At 50.4% G+C, this 22,820-nt stretch overlaps 1 protein-coding gene across 1 annotated transcript; it reads left to right on the top strand.

Moving 5' to 3' along the window:
* The first annotated feature begins 2,431 nt into the window (after nucleotides 1–2,431).
* Nucleotides 2,432–22,210, top strand: pgls (6-phosphogluconolactonase). Its single transcript, XM_070867187.1, has 5 exons — nucleotides 2,432–2,723; nucleotides 7,755–7,862; nucleotides 15,070–15,171; nucleotides 18,805–18,945; nucleotides 20,348–22,210. Exons 1-5 carry the CDS (start codon nucleotides 2,445–2,447, stop codon nucleotides 20,480–20,482), a joined length of 765 nt encoding a protein of 254 aa, XP_070723288.1. The 5' UTR covers nucleotides 2,432–2,444; the 3' UTR covers nucleotides 20,483–22,210.
* Nucleotides 22,211–22,820: the final 610 nt, after the last annotated feature.

Raw genomic sequence — 22,820 nt, 5'->3', positions numbered from 1 at the left:
TCGAGTCTCGTCGCTGAGAGCGTGCAGAAACCAAGCGCAGGCAGCGGAAGGAGCGTGCGGCGAACCAGTCCCACCCTCCCTTTCCCTCAACCTCTGTCTGTCCCACCTGTGACAGGGACTGTGATTCTCATACTGGGCTGTTCAACCACCTAAGGACTCATTTTAAGAGTGGAAGCAAGTCTTCCTCGATTCCGAGGGACTGCCTATGATGATGATGGTGGGGAGGTGCAACGAGACCTGTGTGTCATGGTTCAATCAGTCATTGAAAGTTGGCATGCAGGTACAGCAGGCGGTAAAGAAGGCAAATGGCATGTTGGCCTTCATAGCTAGGGGATTTGAGTATAGGAGCAGGGAGGTCTTACTGCAGTTGTACAGGGCCTTAGTGAGGCCTCACCTGGAATATTGTGTTCAGTTTTGGTCTCCTAATCTGAGGAAGGATGTTCTTGCTGTTGAGGGAGTGCGGCGAAGGTTCACCAGACTGATTCCCGGGATGGCTGGACTGACATATGAGGAGAGACTGGATCAACTGGGCCTGTATTCACTGGAGTTTAGAAGGATGAGAGGGGACCTCATAGAAACATATAAAATTCTGACGGGACTGGACAGGTTAGATGCAGGAAGAATGTTCCCAATGTTGGGGAAGTCCAGAACCAGGGGACACAGTCTAAGGATAAGGGGTAAGCCATTTAGGACCGAGATGATGAGAAACCTCTTCACTCAGAGAGTTGTTAACCTGTGGAATTCCCTGCCGCAGAGAGTTGTTGCTTCCAGTTCTTTGGATATATTCAAGAGGGAGTTAGATGTGGCCCTTACGGCTAAAGGTAGCGAGGGGTATGGAGAGAAAGCAGGAAAGGGGTACAGGGAATGATCAGCCATGATCATATTGAATGGTGGTGCAGGCTCGAAGGGCCGAATGGCCTACTCCTGCACCTATTTTCTATGTTTCTATGTTTCCCCGCAGCGAGTGGTTAGGATCTGGAATGCGCTGCCTGAGAGGGTGGTGGAGGCAGACTCAATCGTGGCTTTCAAAAGGGAGTTGGATAAGTGCCTGAAGGACAAAGAATGTGCAGGGTTACGGGGAAAGGGCGGGGGAGTGGGACTGGCTGAAGGGCTCTTGCAGAGAGCCGGCACGGGCTCGACGGGCCGAATGGCCTCCTCCCGAGCCGTCACCGCTCCGCGATGCTGGGACTGATCGAGCAGCGCACACTAGAGGGGCCGAATGGCCAGCTTCTGCTATTGTATGGAGGGGGCGGAGGGCAGTTAGCAATGCACCAATCAGGGCCCACGCCCCCTCACCCGATGATGGGCACACGTCTCCGCCAATAGGAGATAATGAGAGGCGGGTTTCTTTTGTCTGGTGATGTTCCAGCATCAATCAGCTTGGACCCGGCTGCGCACCAATCAAATGTCAGGATTTACCCGAAAGGCGATGATTGACGTTGCCGCTGTCCAATCAAAGCTGAGGGTGGGGCGATTGACAACGCGATGAGCCAATCGGTGATAAGTAGAGGCGGGTGTTGGTCTGGTGATGTAGCAACACCAATCAGATTGGAGCAGTTGGTTGGGATGTTCGCCTCTTGACCAATCAAATCGCAGAGAAAGGGAATGCGATGATTGACGTTGATATGGTCCAATCAGAGATAAAAACGGATGTTTGAGAGCGCCTTTGGCCTATCGAACATAACCGAAGGCGGGTGCTGCTCTGGTGATGTTGCAGTACCAATCAGATTGGACCCGCCTACCGTCCAATCAAATGTCAGAATTAGCCAAAGGGAGATGATTGACGTTGTGATTGTCCAATAAGTGACGACGGGCGGGGCCAGATAGAGCGGAGAGTTGTGCCAGTGACGGCGGGCGCGGGCCAATCAGAGTGTAGGGCGATGTGATTGACAGCGGGCGCGAGCCAATCAGAGCGTAGGACGGTGTGAGTGACGGCGGGTTGGACCATTCAGAGCGGAGGGCGGTGTGAGTGACGGCGGGCCGGACCAGTCAGAGCAGAGGACGGTGTGAGTGACGGCGGGCCGGACCAATGAGGGCGGAGGACGGTGTGAGTGACGGCTGGCCGGACCAGTCAGAGCAGAGGACGGTGTGAGTGACGGCGGGTCGGACCAATGAGAGCGGAGGACGGTGTGAGTGACGGCGGGCGCGGGCCAATTAGAGCGTAGGGCGGTGTGAGTGACTGCGGGCCGAACCAATGAGAGCGGAGGACGGTGTGAGTGACGGCGGGCCGGACCAATGAGAGCGGAGGACGGTGTGAGTGACTGCGAGCTGGACCAATGAGAGCGGAGGACGGTGTGAGTGACGGCGGGCCGGACCAATGAGAGCGGAGGACGGTGTGAGTGACTGCGGGCCGGACCAATGAAAGCGGAGGACGCTGTGAGTGACGGCGGGTGGGTGGAGTGGGGCGTGGTATAGCCTTGCCCCGCCCCCCCGGGCTGCAGACGATGGCGGGCCCGCGGGTGCGAGTTTTCCCCTCGGCCGAGGAGCTGGGCCCGGCGCTGGCGAGCGCCGTGCTGGGGCGGGCGGCCCAGGCGGTGAGCAGTCGCGGCCGGTTCGCCGTGTCCGTGTCGGGCGGGGGCCTGGTGCCGCTCCTGGCCGCAGAGCTGCCCGCCGCTGCCGCCGCCGCCCGCCCCGGGCCCGACACCGCCCGCTGGGTGCTCGGCTTCTGCGACGAGCGCCTCGTCCCGTTCGACAGTCCGGACAGCACGTGCGGCCTGTACCGGGTAAGGTCAGGGGGCGGGGGTCACACTGGGGTTATACTGAGGGGTGGGGTCAGGGGTCACACTGAGGGGTGGGGTCACACGGGTTATACTGAGGGGTGAGGTCAGGGGGGGTCACCCTGGGGGGGTGGGGTCAGGGGGGTCACACTGAGGGGTGGGGTCACACTGGAGTTATACTGAGGGGTGGGGTCAGGGGGGTCACACTGAGGGGTGGGGTCACACTGGAGTTATACTGAGGGGTGGGGTCAGGGGTCACACTGAGGGGTGGGGTCACACGGGTTATACTGAGGGGTGAGGTCAGGGGGGGGTCACCCTGGGGGGGTGGGGTCAGGGGGGGGTCACCCTGGGGGATGGGGTCAGAGGTCACACTGAGGGGTGGGGTCACACTGGAGTTGTACTGGGGGGTGGGGGTCAGGGGTCACACTGAGGGGTGGGGTCACACTGGGGTTTTTACTGAGGGGTGGGGTCAGGGGTCACACTGAGGGGTGGGGTCAGGGGCCCTATTATTGCAGTTAGGGGTCAGACTATTTGGGTATTAATACTGGGGTTAGGGGTCAGACAGGTTATTAATACTGGGGTTAGGGGTCAGACTATTGGGGTATTAATACAGGGGTCAGACTATTTGGGTATTAATACTGGGGTTAGGGGTCAGACTATTGGGGTATTAATACAGGGGTCAGAATATTTGGGTATTAATACTGGGGTTAGGGGTCAGACAGGTTATTAATACTGGGGTTAGGGGTCAGACTATTGGGGTATTAATACAGGGGTCAGACAGGGTATTAATACTGGGGTTAGGGGTCAGACAGGTTATTAATACTGGGGTTAGGGGTCAGACTATTGGGGTATTAATACAGGGGTCAGACAGGGTATTAATACTGGGGTTAGGGGTCAGACAGGGTATTAATACTGGGGTTAGGGGTCAGACTATTGGGTATTTATTCTGGGATGAGGGTTAATATTACCGATCTGGTAAAGATTGGTATTGGCAGTATTAATGTGGGAAAGACTAGGGTTCGTTGTGTGAATGTTCTGGTTTAGAAACTGGGCTTATGGTGTACTGTACTAGCAACACCGGAGGGCCTGAAGTCGGGAGCATTAATGGTCGTGGAAAGGCCGGGGAATTGATGATTTGGGAAAGGCGGCGTTAGTGATGACTCAACACTGCTGATGGCCTTTGTAAAAACCAATTTCAAGATGCCTGCAGGTTTCAGTCCCTTGGGACACGTGTCCATCCCCAGTTAAATGGTTGAACCTGCCCCGAAGAAAGCCTCCATGGGTGAGAGAGTCTGGTTCGGGCTGACTCCATCTGCTTTCTATTTAGAATTTTCCACCCTCACTATGGCAAGTGCTTGGCTCTGGCACCCTTCCTGATGCCACATCTGGCTTCAGAAACAAATGACCGTGCATCCTGTAGTAATTCCAAAGCAATTGTGATGAGCAATTCTTTTGCCTCCAGCTAGCATCCTCTTTATTCGTCTTATCCCCAGCGTCGAAGCATTGACCACACGAGACTCCCAAAGCATTGACCGCACGAGACTCCCAAAGCATTGACCACACGAGACTCCCAAAGCAAGCGCTCTACTCGGAACTCCTTCATGGCAAACAAAGGTGGGCAGAGGAAACGTTACAGGGACACCCTCAAAGCCTCCCTGATAAAGTGCAACATCCCCACCGACACCTGGGAGTCCCTGGCCAAAGACCAGTCCGCCCTAAGTGGAGGAAGTGCATCCGGGAGGGCGCTGAGCACCTCGAGTCTCGTCGCCGAGAGCATGCAGAAACCAAGCGCAGGCAGCGGAAGGAGCGTGCGGCAAACCAGTCCCACCCTCCCCTTCCCTCAACCACTGTCTGTCCCACCTGTGACAGGGACTGTGGTTCTCGTATTGAACTGTTCAGCCACCTAAGAACTCTTTTTAAGAGTGCAAGCAAGTCTTCCTCGATTCCGAGGGACTGCCTATGATGATGATGCTATTCGTCTTATTAAACCTGCCATGCTCGGTGCTTCTCTGAACTTTTTCATTCCCTCTAGCCTCCGAATACCCAATCTTACACACTCGTCCTTACCTTTATGAAAATGCTCATTCTTTCCTGGGATAGGGGCGGTTGACCTGTGAGGAGAGATTGAGTAGATTGGGCCGATATTCCCTAGAATTTAGAAGAATGAGAGGTGATCACATTGAAACATTAACAATTCTTACAAGGCTTGACAGGGTAGATGCAGGGAGGATGTTTTCCCCCGGGCTGGGGAGTCTAGAACCAGGGGTCACAGTCTCAGTCCTAAGGGGTCAGCCATTTAGGACTGAGACGAGAAATTTCTTCACTCAGAGGGTGGTAAACTTTGGAATTCTCTTCCCCAGAGGGCTGTGGAGGCTCAGTCGTTGAGTATATTCAAGGCTGAGATCGATAGATTTTTGGATAATAAGGAAATCAAGGGATATGGGGATAGTGCAGGAAAGTGGAGTTGAGGTCGAAGATCAGCCGTGATCTCATTGAATGGCAGAGCAGGCTCGAGGGGCCAAAAGGCCGACTAATGTATACATTTCCTGGGACCTCCCAGCATCAGAAAACTCCTTTGAACACAGTCTTTCCTTTCCGAATTACAAGTATTTAAATCCCAGTTTACTGTCACTGAGCCACTAGAATTGTTTCCACCTTCTTTCCGAATGTTTCCAGCTGTGATTTGGTCCTGCATTATAGATCCTTGGTTCTTCCTCTTTTGAGTTTTAATAAAAGTATCAGAGGTATTTTGTGGTTTTGGTCATAATTGCTTATTTAAGAGACAGACTTGTGCCTTTCACGACCTTTGGACGTCCCAAAGCTCTTTACAGCCAATGAAGTACTTTTTGCAGTGTAGTCACTGTTGTAATGTGGGAAACGCGGCAGCCAATTTGTGCACAGCAAGCTCCCACACACAGCAATGTGATAGTGACCAGATAATCTGTTTTTGTTGTGTTGATTGAGGGATAAATATTGGCCCCAGGACATCGGGGAGAACTCCCCTGCTTTTCTTCGAAATAGTTCCATGGGATCTTTTCCGTCCACCTGAGAGAGCAGACGGGACGTACTTGCCAAATATGTTAGCATTGTGTTGAGATGATGGGCAAAGCTAATTGTATCACTAAGCATGGTCAATGATGCAAGTGGCGCTAGAGCCCAGTTGGTTGCATCTTGGACCATGAGAAGATCTTCAAGTCAATGAAGTTAGCCTTGAAGACTTGGTTGGCTGGGTGTGCGATTTGGATCTTGCGCACAGTGGCGTGTAAAACGACTGAGAGGTCCACATGTGTGGAGCATCCATTTCCTGAGCTGGAGTGTGCACTCTCGTAGGGTCCACCCACTTGTGTAACCCCAGAGCATTTTGAAGCAGGGGCAATTGTTGGACTTTTAACCAGCAATAATCGCACAGAGCATTTCTAAGCTCCCTGTGCCCCGTCCAATACGGGCCATCCTCCCTCCTCGGGGCAGTGGCTTGTGGAGCCATGGGGCAGGACCCTAGAATCCAATGCCAAGCCCGCCCACCCAACCAGGAGGTCCCGTTAATGAGCTGGGCTAGCTGGCCCAGTTACTGACTGCCCTGGGGAACAGCGGTCTGGCCTCGATCGGGCATCGAGTTTCCCCCTTTACCAGAGAATCAGCTTTATTCCAAACTCCCATTACCAGGTGTGTCATCTAGGGAAGGCGGGCAACTCCGTCCCAAAGAGAACCCGCTCACCCTTCTGCCCGCCCGCCCGCAGAGGAAAGTTACTAACCCAGCCCTTAATAGCTGCACATCAAATTTGTCTAGCTCTTCGCTTCACAATATCTCAGTTATTGATGTTGTTTAAACAAGAATATTAACGGGTGATGAAACTTGACTTCCACGGCAGCTAAATCTGTAACGAGAAACGGTTCCAGGTCGCTGATGGACCTGCTATGTCTATCCAACACCTTCAGGTTTGATCCATCCATGGCCCTCGCCCCTCCCTATCTCTGTAACCTCCTCCAGCCCCTAAACCCCTCCCTGTCTGTGTAACCCCCCTCCAGCCCCTACACCCCTCCCTATCTCTGTAACCTCCTCCAGCCCCTACACCCCTCCCTATCTCTGTAACCTCCTCCAGCCCCTACACCCCTCCCTATCTCTGTAACCTCCTCCAGCCCCTACACCCCTCCCTGTCTGTGTAACCCCCCTCCAGCCCCTACACCCCTCCCTATCTCTGTAACCTCCTCCAGCCCCTACACCCCTCCCTATCTCTGTAACCTCCTCCAGCCCCTACACCCCTCCCTATCTCTGTAACCTCCTCCAGCCCCTACACCCCTCCCTGTCTGTGTAACCCCCCTCCAGCCCCTACACCCCTCCCTATCTCTGTAACCTCCTCCAGCCCCTACACCCCTCCCTATCTCTGTAACCCCCTCCAGCCCCTACACCCCTCCCTATCTCTGTAACCTCCTCCAGCCCCTACACCCCTCCCTGTCTGTGTAACCTCCACCAGCCTCTACACCCCTCCCTATCTCTAACTGCCTCCATTCCTGCGGCCCCCTCAGATCTCTGCGCTCTTCCAATTCTGCCCTCTTGCACCTCCCCAAATTCCATCGTCCCACCAGCGGCGACTGTGCCTTCAGCAGTCTGGGCCCCAAGCTCTGGAATTTCCTCCCTAAACCTCTCCGCTTCTCTCTCCTCCTTTTAAGATGCTCCTTAAAACCTACACCTCACCGGCCCCCTAACATCTGGCTGGGTGTCAGATTTTGTCTGATTGCTCCCATGAAGCGACTTTTAACCACCTTAAAGGCGCTTGAACAGCTGCAGGTTGTTGCTCTCTAACATTTGCGTTTTATTCTGGCCTCCATCGGCAGGCTGTTGGGAGGCAGAAAGGGCGGAGCGAGAGAATAGCTGCACTCAGGATTACAGAAGCAGAGCTACCACATTTGCTGAGTGGATGGCCTAGTTGGCTACTCAATGCCCAGAATGATTTCTGCCTACTATATTGTGCTGTGACCTGTCCCACACTTGGCTGAGTGGGTAACCGTCACATTTAACCCCTGCCTTGCCTGTTTCAGAAACATCTCTTCTCCAAGATTTCCATTCCGAATAACCATGTGATCACGATTAACCCCACGCTCCCGGTGGAGGAAGCAGCGGACAAGTATGCAGAGAGATTGCGAGAGGTACGGTACTGAGCAACACTGGGATGATGTGAAGCGTTGCCATGCACTGGTATAATGTAGATAAATGTGAGGTGACACAAACACGGAGGCAGAATATTATCTGAATGGCGGCAGATTAGGAAAAGGGGAGGTGCAACGAGACCTGGGTGTCATGGTACATCAGTCATTGAAAGTGGGCATGCAGGTACAGCAGGCGGTGAAGAATGCAAATGGTATGTTGGCCTTCATAGCGAGAGGATTTGAGTACAGGAGCAGTGAGGTCTTGCTGCAGTTGTACAGGGCCTTAGTGAGACCACACCTTGAATATTGTGTGCAGTTTTGGTCTCCTAATCTGAGGAAGGACGTTCTTGCTATTGAGGGAGTGCAGCGAAGGTTCACCAGACTGATTCCAGGGATGGCAGGACTGACATATGAAGAAAGACTGGATCGACTGGGCTTATATTCACTGGAATTTAGATGAGGGGGGATCTCATAGAAACATATAAAATTCTGACGGGACTGGACAGGTTAGATGCAGGAAAAATGTTCCCGATGTTGGGGAAGTCCAGAACCAGGGGTCACAGTCTAAGGATAAGGGATAGGCCGTTTAGGACCGAGATGAGGAGAAACTTCTTTACACAGAGAATTGTGAACCTGTGGAATTCTCTACCACAGAAAGTTGTTGAGGCCAGTTCGTTAGATATATTCAAGAGGGAGTTAGATATGGCCCTCACGGCTAAAGGGATCAAGGGGTATGGAGAGAAAGCAGGAATGGGGTACAGAAGTTGCATGATCAGTCATGATCATATTGAATGGTGGTGCAGGCTCGAAGGGCCAAATGGCCTGCTCCTGCACCTATTTTCTATGTTTCTAATGTGTAATCAATGGGTCAGGTTAGGAGGCTAAGAGCTGTCAAGGAAGAGATTGTTCTTGGAGTGTGCGTGTATATGTCTGAGTTTCTCCCCTGTTAAGGATTTTTAAACTGCAGAGCGGAAGTGTTATTAGTGACAAGTGGTGGGGGTCTGGAACTCACTGCCTGAAAGGGGTGGTAGAGGCAGAAACCCTCACCACATTTAAAAAGTACTTGGATGTGCACCTGAAGTGCCGTAACCTACAGGGTTACAGACCCAGAGCTGGAAAGTGGGATTAGGCTGGGTAGCTCTTGGTCGGCCGGCATGGACACGATGGGCCGAATGGCCTCCTTCTGTGCCGTAAATTTCTATGATTCCATGAGTAAATGTGACACTTGGGTAGGTGCATTAAGGAGCTGGAGACACCCAAGAGAAGCTGGGATTGTTCTCCTTGAAGCACAGAAGGTTCAGAGCAGATTTAATGGAGGTGTTCAAAATTACAAAGGGTTTTGATGGAGTAAATAAGGAAGAACTGTTTCCAGTGGCAGGAGGGTCGGTAACCAGAGGACACAGATTTAATATAATTGGCAAGAAACCAATGCAGGGAGTTGTTGTGATGTGGAACACGCTGCCTGAAAGGTCAGTGGGAACATATTCAATAATAACTCTCAAAAAGGAATTGAATAAATATTTGAAAAGGAATAATTTGCAGAGCTATCCGGGAAAGGGTGGGGGTCGGGTGGGGGGGGGGGGAAACAGACAGCACAGGCTGATGGGTCAAATGACCACTTCCTGTGCTGTATCATTCTACGACCTACAAAATATTTGCAGTCGGGAATAAGGTATTAATGATTGGATTACACCCGATGTTAATGTTCACACCGTGATGCCTACAGTGAATATGATGTTTAGTTATTGTGTTTCCAATTGAAGCACGGAGAGCCAAGTCACACTGGTGCGTAAGGGTGGGACAAGGGGCCATTTCCTCAGTCGCACGAGAGGTTAGACAATCAAAATAAACTTGGCGCAGACAAAACTGCGTTCGCGTTGCAGTAAGAATCCCAGTGTTGGCTCTTCGCAATAACCCAACAATACAATCCCACAGCCACCGACAGCTGATAGCATTTCTTTACGGAACGTGCGGTGACCTGGGGGTACTTGTGCATGAAACACAAAAGGTTAGTATGCAGGTACAGCAAGTGATCAGGAAGGCCAATGGTATCTTGGCCTTTATTGCAAAGGGGATGGAGTATAAAAGCAGGGAAGTCTTGCTACAGTTGTACAGGGTATTGATGAGGCCACACCTGGAATACTGCGTGCAGTTTGGTTTTCATATTTAAGAAAGGTAATCAGGAAGGCGAATGGAATGTTGGCCTTCATTGCGAGATGGATGGAGTACATAAGCAGGGAGGTCCTGCTGCAACTGTATAGGGTATTGGTAAGGCCGCACCTGGAGTACTGCCTGCAGTTTTGGTCACCTTACTTAAGGAAGGATATACTGGCTTTGGACAGGGTACAGAGACGATTTACTAGGCTGATTCCGGAGATGAGGGGGTTACCTTATGATGATAGATTGAGTAGACTGGGTCTTTACTCGTTGGAGTTCAGAAGGATGAGGGGTGATCTTATAGAAACATTTCTAATAATGAAAGGGATAGACAACATAGAGGCAGAGAGATGGTTTCCACTGGTAGGGGAGATTAGAACTAGGGGGCACAGCCTCAAAATACAGGGGAGCCAATTTAAAACCGAGTTAAGAATGAATTTCTTCTCCCAGAGGGTTGTGAATCTGTGGAATTCTCTGCCCAACGAAGCAGTTGAGGCTAGCTCATTGAATGTATTCAAGTCACAGATAGATAGATTTTTAACCAATAAGGGAATTAAGGGTTATGGGGAGCGGGCGGGTAAGTGGAGCTGAGTCCACGGCCAGATCAGCCATGATCTTATTGAATGGCGGAGCAGGCTCGAGGGGCTAGATGGCCTACTCCTGTTCCTAATTCTTATGTTCTTATGATATACTTTGGAGGCAGTTCAGACAAGGTTCACTAGATTGATTCCGGGGATGAGTGGGTTGACTTATGAGGAAAGGTTGAGTAGGTTGGGCCTTTACTCATTGGAATACAAAAGAATGAGAGGTGATCTTCTTGAAATGTATAAGATTTTGAGGGGGCTTGACAAGGTGGATGCAGAGAGGATATTTCCACTGATGGGGGAGACTAGAACTAGAGGGCATAATCTTAGAATAAGGGGCCGCCCATTTAAAACGGAGATGCGAAACATAGAAACATAGAAAATAGGTGCAGGAGTAGGCCATTCGGCCCTTTGAATCTGCACCGCCATTCAATAAGATCATAGAAACATAGAAAATAGGTGCAGGAGTAGGCCATTCGGCCCTTCTAGCCTGCACTGCCATTCAATGAATTCATGGCTGATCATTCCTTCAGTACCCCTTTCCTGCGTTCTCTCCATATCCCTTGATCCCCTTAACCGTAGGGGCCATATCTAACTCCCTCTTGAATATATCCAATGAACTGGCAACAACAACTCTCTGCGGCAGGGAATTCCACAGGTCAACAACTCCCTGAGTAAAGAAGTTTCTCCTCATCTCAGTCCTAAATGGCCTACCCCTTATCCTAAGATTATGTCCCCTGGTTCTGGACTTCCCCAACATCGAGAACATTCTTCCCGCATCTAACCTGTCCAGTCCCGTCAGAATCTTATATGTTTCTATGAGATCCCCTCTCATCCTTCTAAACGCCAGTGAATACAGGCCCAGTCGATCCAATCTCTCCACATATGTCAGTCCAGCCATCCCGGGAATCAGTCTGGTGAACCTTCGCTGCACTCCCTCAATAGCAAGAACGACCTTCCTTAGACTAGGAGACCAAAACTGAACACAATATTCCAGGTGTGGTCTCACTAAGGCCCTGTACAACTGCAGTAAGACCTCCCTGCTCCTATATTCAACTCCCCTCGCTATGAAGGCCAACATACCATTTGCCGCCTTTACCGCCTGCTCTACCTGCGTGCCCACTTTGATGAACCATGACACCCAGGTCTCGTTGCACCTCCCCTTTTTCTAGTCTGCCGCCATTCAGATAATATTCTGCCTTCGTGTTTTTGCCCCCAAAATGGATAACCTCATATTTATTTATCCACATTATACTGCATCTGCCATGTATTTGCCCACTCACCTAATCTGTCCAAGTCACCCTGCAGCCTCTTAGCGTCCTTCTCACAGCTCACACCGCCACCCAGTTTAGTGTCATCCGCAAACTTGGAGATATTACACTCGATTCCTTCATCCAAATCGTTAATGTACATTATAAAGAGCTAGGGTCCCAGCACTGAGCCCTGCGGCACCCCACTAGTCACTGCCTGCCATTCTGAAAAGGACCCGTTTATCCCGACTCTGCTTCCTGTCTGCCAACCAGTTCTCTATCCACGTCAGTACATTACCCCCAATACCATGCGCTTTGATTTTGTACGCCAATCTCTTGTGCGGGACTTTGTCAAAAGCCTTTTGAAAGTCCAAATACACCACATCCACTGGTTCTCCCTCGTCCACTCTACGAGTTACATCCTCAAAAAATTCCAGAAGATTTGTCAAGCATGATTTCCCTTTCATAAATACATGCTGACTCGGTCCGATTCTGTCACTGCTTTCCAAATGCGCTGCTATTTCATCCTTAATGATTGATTCCAACATTTTCCCCACTACTGATGTCAGGCTAACCGGTCTATAATTACCCGTTTTCTCTCTCCCTCCTTTTTAAAAAAAGTGGCATTACATTAGCTACCCTCCAGTCCATAGGAACTGATCCAGAGTCGATAGATTGTTGGAAAATGATTCTAGGGCCACTTCCTTAAGTTCTCTGGGATGCAGACTATCAGGACCCGGGGATTTATCGGTCTTTAATCCCATCAATTTCCCTAACACAATTTCCCGTCTAATAAGGATATCTTTCAGTTCCTCATTCTCACTAGACCCACTGTCCCCTAGTACATTCAGAAGGTCATTTGTATCTTCCTTTGTGAAGACAGAACCGAAGTATTGGTTCAGTTGGTCTGCCATTTCTTTGTTCCCCATTATAAATTCACCTGAACCCGTCTGCAAGGGACCTATGTTTGTCTTCACTAATCTTTTTCTCTTCACATATTTATAGAAGCTTTTGCAGTCAGTTTTTATGTTCCCTGCAAACTTCCTCTCGTACTCTATTTTCCCCTTCTTAATTAAACCCTTAGTTCTCCTCGTTGAATTCTAAATTCCTCCAAGCCCTCAGGTTTATTGCTTTTTCTAGCCAATTTATATGCCTCTTCCTTGGTTTTAACACTATCCTTAATTTCCCTCGTTAGCCACGGTTGAGCCACCTTCCCTGTTTTATTTTTACTCTAGACAGGGATGTATAATTGCTGAAGTTCATCCATGTGATCTTTAAATGTTTGCCATTGCCTATCCACCGTCAACCCTTTAAGTATCCTCTGCCAGTCTATTCTAGCCAATTCACACCTCATACCGTCGAAGTTACCTTTCCTTAAGTTCAGGACCCTAGTTTTCGAATTAACTTTATCACTCTCCATCTTAATAAGGAACTCTACCATATTATGGTCACTTCCCCAAAGGACCACGCACAACAAGATTGATAATTAATCCCTTCTCATTACACATCACCCAGTCTAGGATGGCCAGCTCCCTGGTTAGTTCCTCGACATATTGGTCTAGAAAACCATCCCTAATACACTCCAGGAAATCCTCCTCCACCGCATTGCTACCAGTTAGGTTAGCCCAATCTATATGTAGATTAAAGTCGCCCATGATAACTGCTATACCTTTATTGCACACATCCCTTATTTCTTGTTTGATGCTATCCCCAACCTCACTACTACTATTTGGTGGTCTATACACAACTCCCACTAGCGTTTTCTGCCCTTTGGCATTCCGCAGCTCCACCCATACCGATTCCACATCATCCAGGCTAATGTCCTTCCTTACTATTGCATTAATTTCCTCTTTAACCAATAACGCCACCCTGCCTCCTTTTCCTTTCTGTCTATCCTTCCTAAATGCTGAATACCCTTGGATGTTGAGTTCCCAGCCTTGGTCACCCTGGAGCCATGTCTCCGTGATGCCAATCACATCATATCCGTTAACTGCTATCTGCGCAGTTAATTCATCCACCTTATTTCGAATACTCCTCGCATTGAGGCACAGAGTCTTCAGGCTTGTCTTTTTAACACACTTTGCCCCTTTTGAATCTTGCTATAATGTGGCCCTTTTTGCTTTTTGCCTTGGGTTTCACTGCCCTCCACTTTTACTATTCTCCTTTCTATCTTTTGTTTCTGCACCCCCCCCCCCCCCTTCTATTTCCCTCTGTCAGCCTGCATAGGTTCCCATTCCCCTGCCATATTAGTTTAACTCCTCCCCAACAGCACTAGCAAACACTCCCCCTAGGACATTGGTTCTGATCCTGCCCAGGTGCAGGTCCTACCTCCCCCAGAACCGGTTCCAAAGTCCCAGGAATTTGAATCCTTCCCTTCTGCACCATTTCTCAAGCCACGTATTCATCTGAGCTATCCTGCGATTCCTGCTCTGACTAGCACGTGGCACTGGTAGCAATCCTGAGATTACTACTTTTGAGGTCCTACTTTTTACTTTAACTCCTAGCTCCCTAAATTCGTCTCGTAGGACCTCATCCCATTTTTTACCTTTATCGTTGGTACCTATATGCACCCACGACAACTGGCTTTTCACCCTCCCTTTTCAGAATGTCCTGCACCCGCTCCGAGACATCCTTGACCCTTGCACCAGGGAGGCAACATACCATCCTGGAGTCTCGGTTGCAGCCGCAGAAACGCCTGTCTATTCCCCTTACAATCGAATCCCCTATCACTATCGCTCTCCCACTCTTTTCCTGCCCTCCTGTGCAGCAGAGCCAGCCACGGTGCCATGAACTTGGCTGCTGCTGCTCTCCCCTGATGAGTCATCCCCCTCAACAGTACCCAAATCTCTTCTCTCTGAGGGTTGTAAATCTGTGGAATTCACTGTCTCGGAGAGCTGTGGAAGCTGGGACATTAAATAAATTTAAGACCGAAATAGACAGTTTCTTAACTGATAAGGGGTCATGGGAAGCGGGCAGGGAAGTGGAGCTGAGTCCATGATCGGATCAGCCGTGATCGCATTGAATGGCGGAGCAGACTCGAGGGGCCGTATGGCCTACTCCTGTTTCTTATGTTCTTGCGGACTCCGCTCGACCCCAGTTCTGATTCCCCCACCTCGTTTTGTCGCGGCGTTTCTTTAAGCCGGTTGCGGCCAGGAACCCACGTCCTGTGTCGCTGGCTCGGGTGCTTTGTTCTGACGCTTATGTTTTCTGCTCCAGCTGTTCCCAGGTGAAAATGTGCCGGTGTTTGACTTGCTGCTCCTGGGGATAGGTCCCGATGGCCACACTTGCTCTCTCTTCCCAGACCACCCCCTGTTGCAGGTAACTTTGACCGCGATAGCGTCGAGAGGGGAAAGCAGACACACGTGGGAGGAAAATTCTCATTAAGGTCGCAAACTGAACAGCTCACGTTCACATTTAAACTGAGCGTAGAATCAAACTTCAAGTGGCAGATAGGTTGATAACTAGCTGGGTCTCTTTACTTTAGAAAAGAGAAGGCTGAGGAGTTGTCACGATGGAGGTCGTCACGATTATGAAATGCAGAGATGATTCCACTTGCAGGCAAGGCCAGAACTATGGGCCGTCGATGTAAGATAGTCACTGTAATGTATTTGCTTCATGGTCTTCAAACACACTTTTCCTCGTGCGCTGGCGCACTGGAGGCGATGCTGAATCTCCGCATCAATGTCTGCCTTTGTTGATAAGAGGCTCCCGAGATATAGGAAATGGTCCACGTTGTCCAGGGCCGCGCCGTGAATCTTCATGATTGGAGGGCAGTGCTGTGCGGCGAGGACAGGATGGTGTAGGACCTTTGTCTTACGGATGTTAAGCGTAAGGCCCATGCTTTCATATGCCTCGGTGAATACATTGACTACATCCTGGAGTTCAGCCTCTGAATGTGCACAGACGCAGGCGTCGTCCGCGTACTGCAGCTCAACGACAGAGGTTGGGGTGATCTTGGATCTGGCCTGGAGGCGGCGAAGGTTAAACAGCTTCCCACTGGTTCTGTAGTTTAGTTCCACTCCAGCAGGGAGCTTGTTGATTGTGAGGTGGAGCATGGCTGCGAGGAAGATTGAGAAGAGGGTTGGAACGATAATGCAGCCCCGTATGACCCCGGTCCGGACATGGATTGTATCTGTAATGGAGCCGTTGGTAAGGATCACGGCCTGCATGTCATCGTGAAGCAGGCGAAGGATGAGGAAAAGAGCGTGTGAAGACCAGGCCCTCAAATCTACCACCAACTCATGGTCTACAGGCTAACATCTCCAATATTGAAGCACTGACCACACTCGATCAGCTTCGCTGGGCGGGCCACGTAGTTCGCATGCCAGATATGAGACTCCCTAAGCAAATGCTTTATGCGGAGCTCCGTCATAGTAAACGAGCCAAAGGATGACAGCGGAAACGTTATAAAGACACCCTCAAAGCCTCCCTGGTAAAGTGCGACATCACCACTGACACCTGGGAGACCCTGGCCGCAGACCACCCGAGGTGGAGAAAGTCCATCCGGGAGGGCGCTGAGCTCTTCGAGTCCCAACGCAAAGAGCGTGAAGAGGCCAAGCGCAGGCAGCGGAAGGAGTGCGCGGCAAACCAGTCCCATCCACCCCTTCCCTCGAAGACCCACCTGTAGCAGGGTCTGTGGCTCTCGTATCGGACTGTTCAGCCACCAGAGAACTCACTTTGGGAGTGGAAGCAAGTAACTCCTCGATTCCGAGGGACTGCCTATGATGATGATGATTTTGCTTCATGGGCAACAATCGCACTACACATTACCAGTTCATCCACCAGGCTCGCAACTGCATCCCTCACCGTGGATGATGTCGATCCAACTTTTATTGTCTTGTGAACATCACGTGACTGGCTCAGCCACTCATGGTGCAACAGCTCGACAAACCTGTCAGCATGCTCAAAGGTGCACCCATTACAGTCACCAGTAAATCCAATGGGGAATTCAGAAGAAACTTCTTTACCCTGGGAGGGGTGAGAATGTGGAACTCGCTGCCACAGGGTGGGGTTGAGGTGAATAGTATCGATACATTTAAGGGGAGGCTGGATAAACACACGAGGGAGAAAGGAATAGAAGGATGTGCTGATGGGGTGAGATGAAGAGGAGTGGGAGGGGGCTGGTGTGGAGCATAAACCCCGGCACGGAGCTGTGGGCCCAAAGTGCATTAAATATTTATTTGTTATCTGGATTTTCTCTGCTGAAGGTAGTGATGCTCAATTGGGGGGGGGGTTTCCAGATCAGTGGGGGGTGGGGGCAGATCCCAGGTCAAGGGGAGGTGACCTCTCGAGGGGCCATTCTATGCCTGCGAATCTGTGCATTGGGTGCTCACAGATTATTCGACCCGCTAATGATAGGCATCCTGTTTCCACCCAAGCACATGCCCCGCCCACTTCTTAACCGAGGTTCCCCGAGAGATCAGGAGTCCCGGAGTTTTATGTTTCCTCCCACTTCTTACCTTGGGAGCAGGAGCTGCCTCCCGTCTTTTAGAAGTTTTAATAAAGCGACAAACTCCTTGTCAAACGCCGTGACGTATGTTGTACAGTGTGTCGTACCGTGGGCTGCCAGTGATTCCAACCTGTTCCTCCCCCTCATGCAGCACATTCACAGCTTGCCAATCCTAACCATGCTGCAGTGGGACAGAAAGCAAGACTTGCATTTCTATAGCGCCTTTCACAACCTCAGGGCCTCCCAAAGTTCTTTACAGCCAATGAAGTACTTTTTTGGAGTGTAGTCACTGTTGTAATGTGGGAAACACAGCAGCCTGTACGCACACAGCAAGCTCCCACACACAGCAATGTGATAATGACCGGATCATCAGTTTTAATAATGTTGGTTGAGGGATAGATATTGTGCAGGACACCGGGGAGAACTCCCCTGCTCTTCTTCGAAATAGTGCCGTGGGATCTTTTACACCCACCTGAGAGGGCAGACGGGGTCTTGGTTTAACGTCTCATCCGAAAGACGGCACCTCTGACAGTGAATCACAGTGCGGATTCCGCCCACTACGGGGTACAACGGACGTGATCTTCACTGCGCGACAACTGCAGGGAACAGCCCCAAGCCTTGTACATGGCCTTCTTTGACCTTACAAAGGCCTTTAACACTGTTAACTGTCAGGGACTATGGAGCGTCCTCCTCCGTATCCCTCAGCGCTGCCCCTCCGACAGTGCGGCGCTCCCTCAGCGCTGCACTGGAGTGTCAGCCTAGATTTATGTGCTCACGTCCCTGGATTGTGACTTGAACCCACAACCTTCTGACTCAAGAGACGCGAATGCTGCCCTCCGAGCCACAGCTAATGCGGCTCCTCAAAGGCAATAAATTGATTGCGTTCATTCGTGGCCTTTGCAATTGGCCCATCCGAGGGTCTGTGTCTGTGACCGAGATAATATTGCTGGTCCGTGCACTGGAAGAGCTGTGGGGTGAAGCTGCCACTCTTGGTACAAGAGAAATGTCAGTCTGGATTATGGAGCTCGTGTCTCTGGAGCGGGACTTGATCCCACAAATTTCTGACTCAAAGGCGAGTGTGCTGCCCACTGAGCCACAGGGCAGCCACCGCCAGCTCCCCTATAGTGAGCGAGGGCACATGGAGTGGCAGCCCCCTTGAGCAGCTCCGACACCTTCACCGGAGCAGCGCTGGTGAGGCCTAGAAACAGGTCATCGAGCCTGCCCCTCGACAACTGTTCGTGTGTCACTCAGGGCCACTCGCCTTCCCTACATTGCAACCCTCCAAAAAATACTTGACTGGCTGTAAAAACTCTTCGGGACAGCGTGAAAGGCGCTACATAAACGCAAGTCCTTTCACTAGACAAAGAAGGGCGGGATAATTGGGAAGACGGGTCGGGAAAGGTTTTTCAATCTTTCCAATTGGTGGCAATGCAGGTCTGCTGATTCTAACTCCAGAGTTTCCACAGCTCGGCTAATACATTCTTCCGTCTGCTCTGGAACAGGAACAAAATAAGATCATCGCTCCAATCAGTGATTCACCGAAACCTCCCGCGAAGCGGATCACCATGACCCTGCCCCTGCTGAATGCCGCGCACTGTGCCATGTTTGTGGTGACTGGTGAGAGCAAGGCTGCTGCATTAAAGGTAAGGAGCAGTCTGGGATCATAGGAACAGGAGCCGCCCCTTTCAATCCCACCATTCAATTAGACCAGGGCTGACCCGTATCTTAGCCCCATCAACCCTCCTTGGCTCCGTAACCCTTGCCCAGCGAAAATCAATCAATCAATGTCGGGTTTTCAAATTTCCCATTGACCCCCAGTCTCAACAGCTTTTTGCGGAGGGGGGCGGACTCCCCTTTGTGTTCTGTGTTTGCGGACATCACCCCTGAGCGGCCTGGCTCTAACTTTTAGAACATAATGGGAGCAGAGGTCGGCCATTTGGCCCCTCGAGCCTGCTCCGCCATTCAATACGATCACGGCTGATCTGATCATGGACTCAGCTCCACTTCCCCGCCCGCTCCCCATAACCCTTGACTCCCTTACCGCTCAAAAATCTGTCTATCTCCGCCTTAAATATATTCAATGACCCAGCCCCCACAGCTCTCTGGGGCAGAGAATTCCACAGATCTACGACCCTCTCTGAGAAGAAATTCCTCCTCGTTTCCATTTTAAATGGGCGACCCCTTATTCTGAGACTATGCCCCCTTATTTTATGGTTAAGCCCCCTTGTTCTGGACTCCCCCCACCAGAGGAAATAGTTTCTCTCTTATCTACCCTATTAAATCACCAGTAATTGTTTTAAACACCTCAATTAAATCACCCCTTAATCTTCTACACTCAAGGGATTACAGGCCTAGTCTGCGTCTCGTCCTCATAACTTAGGCCTCTTAGCCCCAGGTATCATTCTGGTGAATCTGAGCTGCAACCCCTCTACGGCCAATATATTCTTCCCGAGGGGCAGTGTCCAGAGGGGCTGACCAGAGCTTTGTAGAACTGTAACATAACCTGCGCCCCTTTGTATTCCAGCACCGTTGCTATACGGGCCCAGCCCACACTGTGCGATACGTGAGCGCACTAGGTCCGTGCAGCAGAGCTGGTCTCCAGTCATCCTGGTTAACCCTTGCCACTGGACCAAGACCTAGCTCTGTCAAGCCCGTGTGGTGGCTGGTGTGCAACGGTCACCCCGCGTTAAAACAATCCACCCACAGGCATCTTCCACCCCTTCAACTGGAGTTCAGGACCTGGAACATCGGCTCCTTCGTTGAAACATCTGTGAACTCGTGTGAAAGCAAAGTCATCCTGGTTGGAGGGACTGCCAATGATGATATTTGAGTCTGTATGTCCCTCTGGTCTCGGTGACATGTGGACGGCAGATACTGAATTTGCAAGACGAATCCAAAGGCTCCTGGGTGTTGGAATTAATGTTCCCGGGCTTCAGTAGCTGGCTGACGATCCGAGCAGAATGACAACATTTATCGTTGCAGCGACCTACACCACTAGATTTCAATAATCCGCTGTTGTCTTCTCCTTTTCCCCCACTCCCCCAGGACATCCTCGAAGGCCACAGCGCAAACCCACTGCCGGCAGCCCGAATCCAGCCTGTGAACGGCGAGATAATCTGGTTCATCGACGAGGCTGCAGCAAGCAAGCTGACTATCGAAGTTGAGCGGTCACTGCTATAGACACCCGCACGGATTCGTGACCTTGGGGACCACACGAGGACTTGTAGGAATGGGGGGAAAGTCTCGAGGCCCACAAGCCGATTTATTTTTATTTTTTATTGATCCCAGCCCACGTGCTCTACAAAAAAAACCAACCAGTTGCCTCTCGAACCAGCCTTTTGAATGGAAAATTTTGTTAACTTGTAATTCCCCCCACCACCTACCTTCCCCACACACTCCGAACATCTCAGAAGATGCTCTGTCTTAGAACAGGAACCAAAGCTTACTCAAAGCACTGGACTCTTAACAACATAAGAATTAGGAGCAGGCATAGGCTATTTGGCCCCTCAAGCCTGTTGCTCCATTCAGTAAGATCACGACTGATCTTCAATCTCCAACTCCACTTTTTCCCGCCCGATCCCTCGATTTCTCCGAGTGTCCAAAAATCTGTCGATCTCAGCCTTGAATATACTCAACGACTGAGCCTCCACAGCTCTCTGGGGCAAGAGAATTCCAAAGATTCACCACCCTCTGAGTAAAGAAGTTTCTCCTCATCTTGGTCTCAAATGGCCGACCCCTTATCCTGAGACTGTGACCCCTGGTTCTAGACTCCCCAGCCCGGGGGAAACATCCTCCCTGCATCTACCCTGTAAGATATTTTGTATGTTTCAATGAGATCTCCTCTCATTCTTCTAAACTCTAGAGAGTAAGTGTGATATCTCCTGAGATATTGATGAATGAATATTGCAGAGGTATGACGGTTTAAAAAAACAGATTCTATAACCATACATCAAGTGCTTGGGGAAAGTTTAGTTATTGTAATGAAACAAACGTTCTCATTTCTGCTGTAGTGTTCAGTGGGGTTGTGTGTACGTGTGTGTGTGCGCGTCCTTACTTTGAAACGAAGTTGTTTCCTTTTTGTCCACATTCCAACAGTTTGGTGCTTTTTAGATTCCTGGCGTGTGGTGTGAAGCCTTGCATGAGGCACTGCTCCCTCACCCTGAAGCACCTCCTTTAGTATCACTCGCGGGTTCTGCCTCGTTTACAGCAGAGTTCGGTACTCGATTGGGACGCGGGCAGAGAGTTAGGGTCGGGCTACATCGCCACACCAATACCTGCCAGGTGCAGAGGCGGGATTTACTGCTACGCCGCGCCAATCTTGATGAAGGTCAGTGCCTGTTTAATTGAACTGCACCGGGTATGACAGATTGGCGCATTGCTCAGTAACGGACCAAGAACTCGCGCAAAATCTTCTCTTTAGTTTCAACATTCGACCCGAACGACTGTGTGTTGTACTCGCAAGCGTGTATTGAATCATCGGTTGTACCTATCTGAACTGTGTGCTGTGTGTTTAGTGGACGCTGGTCCTTGAAATCGATATATAACCTGACCCCTTGGACGCTGAACTGCAACTGAGTTAACTCTTGCCATCAGACATCGGCTGAATCAGCATGAGCACCCAGTTTACGATTAGTGTTGAATTAAAAGGCGAGAGGGGCACGCTTCCAATCCATTCTAATGGTTGGCCCCACGATCGCCTGCTTCCTGATTGGACCTGGAAGTAGTCACCAGTTGCCTACCAGCAGGAACGGGGTCAGTTGTAAAGAACAAGCTTGTTACGGTAATATTATGTAGGACAGAAATTAACTTTGAGGTAGCACATTTTGATTCATTCAGAAAAAGAAATTTAGTTTGGAAAATAATTAACGATGTACTGTGGCAAGACAATAAATCTTTTTTTGTATGTGATGCTGGAGTGTCCCGTCATTGTTTCCTAAAATGCTACCCCTCAATGTTGTTCTTCATTGGTTCAGTCTCTGCGTGCAAGCTCCTGTTGTGGATCCGGCACTTGCTCTCACGACCTCGACCGGACTGTAGTTTTCGTGAGCGCACGCAGTCTCTTGAGAACCAAAATGTGTGGTCTGTATTTGCCGCCAGGTTTATCAGTTAACCCAGAATGGTGAAGAACTGACCAGACAATGCGTTGGGTTGCCCTTCTCTGCTCTGCTGCCACTTCTGAAAAGTCGTCATCATCATAGGCAGTCCCTCGAAATCTTGCTTCCGCTCCTAAAGTGAGTTCTTTGGTGGCTGAACAGTCCAACACGAAATATAGAAACATAGAAATTAGGTGCAGGAGCAGGCCATTCGAGCCTGCACCGCCATTCAATAAGATCATGGCTGATCATTCAACCTCAGTACCCCTTTCCTGCTTTCTCTCCATACCCCTTGATCCCTTTGGCCGTAAGGGTCACATCTAACTCCCTTTTGAATATATCGAACGAACTGGCCTCAACAACTTTCTGCGGTAGAGAATTCCACAGGTTAACCACTCTGAGTGAAGAAGTTTCTCCTCATCTCG

This window comes from Pristiophorus japonicus, chromosome 24, assembly GCF_044704955.1.
Source record: "Pristiophorus japonicus isolate sPriJap1 chromosome 24, sPriJap1.hap1, whole genome shotgun sequence".
NCBI classification, from domain to species: domain Eukaryota; kingdom Metazoa; phylum Chordata; class Chondrichthyes; family Pristiophoridae; genus Pristiophorus; species Pristiophorus japonicus.
Note: the sequence above shows the minus strand (reverse complement) of the source record. Positions and strands in the feature narration are given on the sequence as shown.